Source organism: Patella vulgata, chromosome 4, assembly GCF_932274485.2.
Source record: "Patella vulgata chromosome 4, xgPatVulg1.2, whole genome shotgun sequence".
Classification (NCBI taxonomy): domain Eukaryota; kingdom Metazoa; phylum Mollusca; class Gastropoda; family Patellidae; genus Patella; species Patella vulgata.
In genome coordinates, this window is record NC_065882.2 from 8619060 (window position 1) to 8631081 (window position 12022).

Here is a 12022-nt window from a genome sequence, read left to right on the forward strand (position 1 = left end):
TTGTTATGATATTACTCTTCTTATTATGATATAACTTTCCTTATATTAATGATAGAACTCTCCTTATTATGATAGAACTCTCCTTATTGTGATATAGCACTCCATATTAATGATATAACTCTCCTTATTATAGAAATCTCCTTGCTATGATATAACTCTCCTTATTATGATAGAACTCTCTTTATTAATGATAGAACATTCCTTATTATGATAGAACTCTCCTTATTAATGATAGAACTCTCCTTATTAATGATAGAACTTGTTATGATATTACTCTTCTTATTATGATATAACTTGTTATGGTATAACTTTCCTTATTATGATTTAACTCTCCTTATTATGATATAACTTGTTATGATATAACTCTCCTTATAATGATATAACTTCTTATGATATAGCTCTCCTTATTATGAAATGAAATGGGGTTTAACGTCCTACTGTTCTGCTCTTATGTTATGATATAACTCTCCTTGTTATGATATAACTCTCCTTGTTATGATATAACTCTCCTTGTTTTGATATAACTCTCCTTGTTTTGATATAACTCTCCTTGTTTTGATATAACTCCCCTTGTTATGATATAACGTTTTTCAAGAGAGCAAATTTTAACTTTTGCAAATTAAGGAAAGCTTTTTCCAGCCTACTAGTCACATACTAGCAATGGGAGCAAACCAAAAGCCCTGACAAATTGATGATAAAGAGAATAAAAAGCTGGGTGAAGAACTTACATTATAACTTCCAGGAGATGCCGATGAGTAGTTTAACTAGAAAACAAAATTCATAAAATAAATTGTTAAATGAGAAGTGACATTGGATGTTTCAGAGTAGAAATAACCCAACAACTACAAATGTATATGACAATATAGAGAGAAATGGGGGTTAATGTCCATTTGACACAAACTAGGTCATTTCGGGACTAACATATGGTTCAGATTTATTTCAATAATTCGCTTGTATGTAGGAGTCTTTAGCAATGTGAGGAAACCGGAGGACCAGGAGAAAACCCACGAGGTTGTACAGGCGACACTACTCCTTGTCATGTACATCCGGGGAATCGAAACCATGCCACTTGGCTCAATACACACACGACTATTTACAACATCTTAAAGTAAAATATTTCAAGAATTCAGCATGTTCATTGGCTAATAATTAAAATCCTAGTAGAAATATTTGATTTTTAGGCAATGAAAATGCAGCATTCCAAAAATATATTACGTAAAATTTATGTGAATAAATGCCCTAGTTTATAGATTAGTAAATCAATTACATTGATAAAGTTTGATCGATTTAAAACATGAGTACATAAATTATTAATAATTGAATTTTATATCATTTCAGGCTAGAGTAGTGTGTGCAAAGGCTACATTATTGGCTGGAACACAAAACGTTTATGAACACAATTTCATAGCAACGTTTCAACAATGTACTTGGTAACAATAAGAGAAACTTTGCCAAAAAAATTCCTTCTATTAAATTCAGTAGGTGTATTCCAGTGGGTTTTAAAAACAGTTTGTGATCACATAGAAGTTCAGAATATCCAATGTCCTCAGGGTACTGCCTGAAGCATATAAACAGATGCTTTAATATCTTCTATTCAATGCCACTTTGATTCGGTTTTTTTCTCCTATGAAATATTTGACAAATTCACTTCAGTGAAGACCACAAATATTCTTGTGATAATATAAGGCTTGTTTTTCATATACACGTTTTCGCGACGTTCCATGCACGTTTTCACTGGCAAAAAAGTTAGTCTGGTGCACATGTAATGGGGCCGTGTATCCGGCGAAACGCACTTAAAGTGATGTAATGGATACTTACTGATGATGAAGATGTGGGAGGCCATGGTCTTCCAGGTCCTGGACCACCTGGTCCGCCGGGCCTAAAATGAAAATTTGTACAATTGAAAATTCAAGTCTCAGTTGTCAAATAAATTGCATAGTCAAATTACATTATTAACCAACTGTTATAAATTTGTATACAATGAATGTCATTTGAGGGAATTTGAATCCTTTGCAATCTAAAGCTCGCCTTGACAGACCGTTTCATTGGCTTATCCCTGAGATCATTCAGAACACGAGTTAAATAACAACTCTTCCAGATCCAAGTGTAGTAAAGACAAGTAAAATGAAATTTTGAACTATAAAAATGAAACGAAATAGGATCTGTGTTTTAACCAGATTGAATCCTTTCCAGACTACCTTATTGTGAAAGGTGAATCTCCAAAGAGAATATTAGTCCAAAGATAGGTTGCCAGTCAACAAAACATACGCCCACAGCAGCTAAATCGTCCGAGCAGTCGACAAGGGTTGTCACATATTTATTCTTTTGTAGGTAATTAGGGGGATTTAATAGACAATTTCATACAGATGACATTATAATTTTCGTCGTTTGAGGGTTCACAAGGTTCTAAAAACTAAAACAAGGGCCGTATTGCGACGTCAATATACGACCATATTTCCATGTGGGCGTATAAAAATGGTTCAATTTCTTTCATTGTTTCGAAATCTATGATGAATTGAAAATTTGTAAAAAATTCGGCATCCACTGCAAACGAAAACATAGGAAATGAAATGGGGTTTAACATCCTACTGTTCTGCTCCTAAACTGGGATAATGAAGACAGGCATACGCCATACAGTGTGCTATGAGGGAAATTTTTCCGGGGCAGCGGCACTACTGCCTACTCTTATATCGAATTCCAACTGCCAAGGGATCTTTTACGTGCATGCCAATGAGTACACGGGATCTCGATTTTTCGTCCCATCCGAACAACTAGACAGCTGTCCTTGTCAGGCTCTCCGTCCTGCATCACTGACAAGGGGAAACCACGCCGCAAACATCTGGATGAACTTTCTTGGCCAATGCACGAAAAGATAGGATATAATCAACATCGTCCAGCGGCACGTATAATTTTCTGTGGAATCATTAATCCGAGTGACTCCACCAAGCAGGGAGATTATCTACTGTTGAGATTTCGGTTTGGTTTTCTCAATCAAACGTTACACAGGAGTACATTTTAACGAGGATAAAACGTGAAAATCAGATAGCGTGTCCGAAAAATGCAAATGACGATCGGTGATTTTGATAAATTACATCAGATTAATAGTCATGTTGGTGAATATATTTAATCTATAAATGGTACTGATCCAAAGATAATATATTTACAACCATCTTGATATCCAATATACAAATTGGGTTCTGTGCAGGGCGAGAATCAACGCAGAGATATCTCAACTAGTTTATCTCTGGTTTCGATAGAGAGAGATGGGGTTTAACATCCACTTGACACAAACTAGGTCATTTTGGGACTAACACATGGTTCAATTTTGTTTCAATAAGTTGCTTGCGTGAAGGGGTCTTTAGTAGTGGGAGGAAACCAGTGGATCCAGAGAAAACCCATGTGCTTGGACAGACGACCTTACTCCTTGTCACATACAACCTGGGAATCGAAACCACGCCAGTTGACTGAATGACAGACCTTATGATATAGTGCGTACGTGCTAACCATTCGGCTACCCAACTCCCCTCTCTGGTTCGATCCCAACATGGGTTGCGAAGAACCATTGGGATTTCACAAGTGGTGGAGCCTGCTGGGCTGACATTGTTATTGTTAGTGTGAAAAGTTGTTAGAATGGTACAAAAAACTAGGCCACTCATGTACAGTGGAATGCTTAAAAAAAAAGAAAAAAAAAAGAAAGAAAAACCTTGGCAGGTGGAATTCGAGAAAGAGCAGTTGTCTCATCCAAAAAACATACACCCCACCCCACCCATCACACGTAACCATAGAAATGAATATTACCATATGTTAGTCTCAAAATGACCGGAGGATTGTGGTGACGAGACTTTGATTGCCATTCCATTCCATTCCATACTAATATAAAAAATAACTAATTTGACTCCAAATATTAACAGATTGGTGAAATCAACACAGAATCAAAAGTCTTATTTAGTGCTATAAATAATATTTTTATTCTTTTTAAAATGAATGTTTTGAAATGGGTTTTTCCACCCTATTGAATGTTTTTGAAACGTGTTTTTGAAATGCGTTTTAACGTCCTATTTTTCTGCACCAAACCAAACACGCTAACGAAGACAGGCAAATTATTGTCCGTTTTCTCCTACTCTTATTCGAATTCCAACTGCCAAGGGTTCTTTAACGTGCACACTAACAAGGTGGACGTAATTTTTTCATCCCCTCCGTCCTGCACCACGGAGGGACTTTCTTGAACCAATAATGTCCTGGTTAGTGAGCAAGCCACCATCGCCCCTACACTTTTGAAAAAAAAAAATCTGATACTTACATGGACATTGGTGGCATTCCTCCTGGACCAGGCCCCATTCCAGGGTTTGGAGGTGGGCCCCGCATACCACTATAATTCTGTAATGAATCGTACACCTAGATAGAAATCGGGATAGAGAAAAAGAAGAGTTAGTCGTCATGACGACGTGCTGTGGTTACGAATCGTAATTTAAAAAAAAAACAACCCACAACACTGATGCACCGTCGCCAACAGACATAAACAGAAGGGAACTTTGAGCAACTGCGTCTTTACATGAAAACGGTACGAAATACAATCAAAACATTGATACAACACAATTACAAAACATCGATATCGAAAAAAAAAAAAAAAAATTGGTATGTCACAAATTTGTAATTTTTAAATCCAATTTAAACTGTACATTACAAAACATTCATATTGGATAACACTTGGTACAATAATTTTTTTTTTTAATAATTTCTTTTTTATAAAATTATAAATTTAGTTTAGATTGCTCAAAGTTTGAGAGTTAAGGAAAGAATGAAATAAGACAGAAGAAGGGGAAACACTTAAATATGAAAAGAGAAAAAATTGTGCGAAATAAAATAAATGGGGGATCAAGGAGTATATAATATTTAGGGGGGGGGGGGGAAACAAAATGAAATGGGGTTTAATGTCCTATTCCCACTGGGCTAATGAAGACGGGCATACGCCATACAGTGTGCTATGAGGTAGATTTTGTCCAGACCGCGGCACTACTGCCTACTCTTATATCAAATTTCAATTGCCAAGGGATCTTTTACGCGCATGCCAATGTGTACAAGGGGAAACCAAGGTGGAAAATCCTAATGAACTTTCTCAGGGGGAGAAACAAAACATTACAATAATTGGGAAATGAAAAAATATAAAAATTGGGAAACGAAAAAATACAATAAACGAAAAAATGCAATAATTGGGGGAACAAAAGAATACAACAATTAGGAAACGAAAAAATGCAATAATTGGGAAACAAAAGAATACAATAACTGAGGGGAACAAATTTTTTTTAATAAAACCCCCCCAGCATGGCCATGGGTAAATAATATTTCAGATACCGCAGGTCTGGAATAATATTAGGTTTACTGGACAAAATGTCATGGTCTAATGAGACAAAGAGAAATGGGGTTTAACGTCCACTCAACCACAAGATCTAATGAACAAGTACATTTAACTGTTGTTTTTGAAGTCCGTGGTGGTCATGTATTCATAAATATCAAGAAAAACATAGCAAAATAAAAAAAAAGATGTAACTGAAAAGGATGTGAATTTGGGCTTGACGCTGTCAGTGACCGATGGATTATTTCCAGACTTGTGTAACCAATAATATATGGCCAAGACCATGATTATAACAACGTATATTGATGTCATGCCCACAGATTGACCACACCCATTCAAACATCACACAGAACCAAGCCTGGAAATAAGGCACCTGTCACAGACATTGTCAGACACAGATTCAGGCCTGTCATTTTGTCCGACAATGATTTGTCCTTTATATTGATATTATTAATACATGTCTGGCACTAAGTTGAAAATGTCAAGTAATCTTTCATTAGTGCCTGACATTTTGTCAGGTACATCTAAAACTGAGCCTGCACAGAGCACAACAATACAATTAGTATTTATATATCTGAGATTCTATTTGAATTCAGGTAATGTCTTTGGATACACTATCAAGGCATAAGTAATAATAATTTACACAGCCATAAAAGAATCCGAAGGGTCAATGAATCTTACTTGCATTATGACATTGTTTTTTTTTTCTTTTGTTTTTAAATGTTGTTTCTAAATAAATTTCTGACAAAAAAAGTATGGTTCTGAATTTTTTTTTAAATTTTTTGAAGTTGAGTGTAAATAAATTTTTTGACAAAACAGACCATTGACGACAGCTTTTTGGATCTCGCCAATAATTCTTTTGTTGCCATAGCCATCAAGAATCATTTCCATCAAGAATCATTTTAAGTGGATTTTAAAGATGTGTGTAAATAAATTTTTGACAAAACTTTTTGTATCTTGCCAATAATTGTATTGCTGCCATAGCGATCAAGAATCATTTTAATACTTACAGGATTCATAGGACCAGGCATTCTCACACCTGGATGATTTATTCGCTGCATTCCCATACTGGGGTGACCTGTAATATACACACCTGTTTTAATTGTTTATTAATTTCTGTTTACACCTGTCAAACTGTATGTAGACCTTACTCAACTACACTATTACCAGAGAGAGAAATGGGGTTTAATGTCCACTCGACACAAACCATGTCATTTCGGGACTAACATATGGTTCAATTTTATTTCGCTAATTTGCTTGCGCGTAGCGGTCTTTAGCAGTGAGAGGAACCCGGAGGACCAAGAGAAAAAAACACCAGATTGGACAGGCGACCCTACAGCATGTCAAGTACAACCGGTGAATCGAAACCACGCCAGTTGATTCAATGACAGACCTTATGATACAACACGCACATGTTAACCATTCGGCCCTCCACGAGTTGAGTTGAGTTGAGTTGTAAGGTCTACATGGGGTTGACAAAAGGCATAATTAATAAGTTATTGTAAATAAGTAAAACATTCTATGTAAATTTTCAAAAGACATAAAGAATTGTCTGAAAAATAAAAGGTTACTACATTAAAACACTAACTGGCTCAATTCTTAACAATTCCAAGAATACCTGTCGACTGTCGAGAGATTAGGAAATGTTTGTACTATTCCCAAGATTCTTTTATGTCCAATAATTATATGTAGGCATTTTGGTTTTGAGGCTTGTTGCTATCCATTATTAATAATGAGGTTCAAGATATGATACTCAGGATTATTAACGATGAGGTACAAGATATGATACTCAGGATTATTAATGATGAGGTACAAGATATGATACTCTGGATCATTAATGATGAGGTACAAGATATGATACTCGGGATTATTAATGATGAGGTACAAGATATGGTACTCGGGATCATTAATGATGAGGTACAAGATATGATACTCGGGATTATTAATAATGAGGTTCAAGATATGATACTCGGGATTATTAATGATGAGGTACAAGATATGATACTCGGGATTATTAATAATGAGGTACAAGATATGATACTCAGGATTATTAATGATGAGGTACAAGATATGATGATACAATGGATTATTAATGATGAGGTACAAGATATGATAATATGGATTATTAATAATGAGGTCCAGGATATGATACTCAGGATGTTGCAACCTGAAGTTAGACCCTAACTCCTTGTCACATACGACCGGGTAATCGAAAACCACACCAATTGACTCAATGACAGACCTTATAATACAACGCGCATGCTCTAACCATTCGGCCATCCAAGCCCACAAAACCAGAGAGAGAGTTTAAAATCCGACACAAAAAATGTCATTTCGGGACTAACATATGGTACAAGCTGGCAATCGAAACCACGCCCCTTGACTCAATGACAGATCTTATAATCTAAAGCAAAAGCATTAGACAAATAAACCGAGTTCATTTCATACCACGCTGCAAAACATAACTTAATTGAATCTGCTATAATCCTGATACGCAGTTATTAGGACAGGAGATGAAAGAGAGAATGTCACATGCTTCATATGAGATAAAAAGCTTTTATTTAAAACCAGCTGAATATTGGTAATATGAATTATAATGACAGAAAAGAAATATACACTGGATAAAAAAAACCTTTGATTTCTATTAGAAATAGAGTGTTATTTCATCGTATTAACACTATCTACAGGGAGCTAATTACATATACACCAAGTGAAAAAAATAACAGGTTTCTTGAGGCTTTTCATTTATAAAGATGTGGTCTAATAAGGAAAACATCTTAATATGAGAGAGAGAGAGAGAGAGAGAGAGATGGGGGTTAACGTTCACTCAACACAAACTAGGTGATTTCGGGAATAACATATGGTTTAATTTTATTTCAATAATTCTCTTGTGCGTAGGGGTCTTTTGGCAGTGGGAGGAAACCGGAGGGCCCGGAGAAAACCCACGAGGTTGGACAGGCGTCCCTACTCCTTGTCACGTACAACTGGGGATTCGAAACGACGCCAGTCGACTCAATGACAGACTTTATGATACAGCGCGAGCAAGCTAACCATTCAGCCATCCACCCCCCCTCCCCCTTAACGATATGAAATGCAGATATCAAGAAATGAAATGGGGTTTAACGTCCAACTTTTCTGCACTGACTAGGCTAATGAAGACGGATCAAACACCATGCAGTGTGTTATGCGGAAAATTTTGCCCCGACAGTGGCACAACGACCTATGGTTATATCGAATTCCAACTGTCAAGGGTTCTTTTACGTGCATGCCAATTTGCCACAGGGACCTCGGTTTTGCATCCCATCTGAACGACTAGACGGCTGTCCTGCATCACTGAGAAGGGAGCGAACCCGCGACCTCCAGGCCAGCATCTTAATCACTGAGCCACTGTGACTTCCTGCAGATGATTAGGCCATTTTCAGCAGTTTGTATTTATTTTCAGGTAACGTTTATTTTATAACTGTTGAATAATGAAAAAATCTTATTAATTCAAGTGTATTTTAGAGCAAATATATCTGAAAATTTATATGTTCAACTATTTTATTTGGTTTCCTACAGCAAACAATTAAACATTTTAAAAGTGAAATTTTTAAGATTTTAATCGTATGCAACCATTTTTTTTTTTTTCAGTTGAACTATTTCTATACATGAACAAGGATGTTTTTAATTTCATTAACGCAACGTTTATTTTTTATTCATGCGTATGAATATATCTGATATTGTCTAACCCGTTTTTAATTCTATTTAACGCAACGTTTATTTTCATTCATGCATATGAATGAATATATCTGATAATGTTTAACCCATCTCGCTACGACTACCATACAATTGGGGCATTACAGACACGTTAGCGCTGACGTGTCATAAAACTTGCATTTATTTTGTATCGTCTATAGGATATGTATATCTAGCCATTTAGGTAAGGTTCGTTATAACAAGTGTTATTCTCTAAAAGAAATAAATAAAACGAAAACACGTTAAAAGCTTTTAACCCAACGTTGGATGAGAAAACGGCAAGTATGAATAATACAATATACTTTTAAACATATGTAATGGAATTTTTTATTAACTAAGCTTCCTTTATTTCACCGGAAAACTCTTCAAATTTTAAGAAATGTAAGTAGAGTGTTTCAAACATATAAAATATTTAAACAACAGTCTGCTAATGTAGTGCTATTTATTTTTCAGGAAACTTTCTGTTTTTTTTGTTGTTTTTTTTTAGAAAACCATCAATTCTCCAATGTAAACATACTAAAAACATTAAAATTGTAAAATGTCTACTAAATATGCGTTTGACAATATTTATACTATAGACTTAAAGCATGTCAGTTTTAAAAGAGGTTGGGATATGACAAGTCAATTGGATATTAATATGTATGATTTGCATTTTTTTTGTTGAAAATATCAAATTTTTCACTTTTTAATCCATGCTATTGGGTACTCAAGATTGATATAACATTTAGCCACCATTTTTCTTTTTTTAGGAAAGAAATTTTACCAACAGCTAGGCAACATTCGTCTAGAAATTAGATTTGAACAACAACTAGCCAACATTTGTTTAGAAATTAGATTTCAACAATCGCTGGACACAATTTGTCTAGAAAACAAATTTTAACAACATTTGCCTGGAAAATAGATTTCAACCACTAATAAACACCAATTGTCTAAAAATGAGATTTTAACAACAGGAAACCACAATTTGTTTAGAAATTAGATTTGATCAACAGCAAGCCAACATGTGTTGGAAGTATTTATGCAAAGTAATTTCATTCCGTGTGTCTATCCCAATCTATAATAGAGATAAGATTAAGGTATATATGTGATTATCTAGTATGAAGAGAAGGGGCACCTGCTAGGTGGTATACAGTGTTTTATCACAGGATAACAGTTTGTTAACATATGCTAAAACAACGTCTAAATACCACACTTCCTCTTCAACTGGAGAGAGAAAATGTTCAAAGAAGGGTCTCGGTGAATATTGCCGCTAGTGGATACGGAGATAGTGTTCACATACTAACCGATGGATAGAGAAAAATGTTGAACGGGGGGTCTCGGTGAATATTGGATATGATGGAGTTCACATACAAACTGGTGGATACAGAAAATGTTGAAAAGCGGGGTCTGGGTAAATATTGCTGCTAGTAGATATGGAGAAGGTGTTCACATACTAACCATAGATAAAGAAATTGTTGAAAAGAGGGGTCTTGGTGAATATTGGATATGATGGAGTTCACATACAAACTGGTAAATAGAGAAAATGTTGAAAAGCGGGGTGTGGGTGAATATTGCTGCTAGTGGATATGGAGATGGTGTTCACATACTAACCATGGATAAAGAAATTGTTGAAAAGAGGGGTCTTGGTGAATATTGAATACAGAGGTGGTGTTCACATACAAACTGGTGAATAGAGAAAATGTTGAAAAGAGGGGTCTAGGTGAATATTGCCACTAGTGGATACAGAAATGGTGTTCACATACAAACCGATGGATAAAGAAAAATACTGGACGAGGGGTCCAGATGAATATTGCCGCTAGTGGATACGGATGCGACTATATAAAGCATTTTGCAAGTTTACTGAAGGGAATCTTCTGCTAGAAAGGTTAGTTCAACTACCGACACGACTCACCCCACTAAATCAGCCCCTACATGTAATAGCAGGTATACTTTATAATACCTTTACTTTTAAATATCTTTAGTTTTCAATCAGAATAATGATCTTACAAATCATTATAATAACGGGTTGTTTTCTTGGCAGATTTCAAAAAAGAAATTTAGGATTGAGAAAGATTTTTTCTGGTTTTCTTCAATTTGTGGTAATTTCACTTGACTAAAATAACCTTGTTTACATGTTTGGTGCCAGAAGACTAAAAATAAAATCTCAAAAACATATTTCTTGAAACTATTTCAAAATAACTTCTTTTTTCTTAAGTCACTAAGTTTCAAACAGTTGATCCACATATTTCAGAAACCCCTAAAAAACACAAAAACATTTCTTGAAACTATTTTTTTTTTTCCACATATTTCAGTAACGCTTCTAAATATTCACCAGTCCTTTCAAGTTTAATTTCCGGTTTCCATGTCAGTCATTTTTTTTTAATTACTGTCGCTATAAAGCAATTTGATCCGTGATACAAAAAGTTAAAAAAAACCCACCTGAATTTGTGAATAGAAGTCAAAGTGATGTGTGTTAATAAAGTAGAGAAGTAACTGGTAAATCAAGTTTAATAGACGAGTTTTTATTGATAGAGACCTAGTTAAGTTGTCTGTACTTCTTGAGATCTAATCAGTGCTAAAGCGCGGTGTGAATTATGTATTTTAATCAAGTCCTTATAATCAACTCACTTCAATCGCGAACACAGTCTCATGTCAACAGTAATAAAAGCTTGTTTGGCTTTCATTTAATTTCCTCTCGCGTTAATCAATGGCACAGAGAAGTAATAACTGGTATTACACCTTTATCGGCAGGTAATTATAGCTGAATATACCACAGTTAGACTCTATAATACCCACATCCAATAAATAGATTACAGTTCACAAATGCACAGAGGACCTATCCAGCTCTTTGGTAACTATATTATAATAAGACTTTCAATAGATTTACGAACCTTATTTATTATCAATATTTTCAAGATTACTTGCAGGACTCGACACTACCAAGATTCAATATAT

General features: G+C 35.1%; 1 protein-coding gene across 12 annotated transcripts in view; it reads right to left on the bottom strand.

Annotated features, from left to right (window-relative positions):
* The window catches only part of LOC126819101 (single-stranded DNA-binding protein 3), an 85810-nt gene that overhangs the window by 13412 nt on the left and 60376 nt on the right, over positions 1–12022 (bottom strand). For 4 of the 12 annotated variants that reach the window (XM_050546961.2, XM_050546960.2, XM_050546954.2 and 1 more), the window contains 5 exons: positions 6364–6446; positions 4301–4395; positions 3799–3870; positions 1819–1879; positions 729–764 (listed from right to left, as the gene is read on the bottom strand). In XM_050546961.2, coding sequence (XP_050402918.1) covers positions 729–764; positions 1819–1879; positions 3799–3870; positions 4301–4395; positions 6364–6446 — 347 coding nt within the window. The remainder of the gene's footprint in view (positions 1–728; positions 765–1818; positions 1880–3798; positions 3871–4300; positions 4396–6363; positions 6447–12022) is intronic. The other 8 variants (XM_050546959.2, XM_050546958.2, XM_050546956.2 and 5 more) reach the window with 6 other exon arrangements.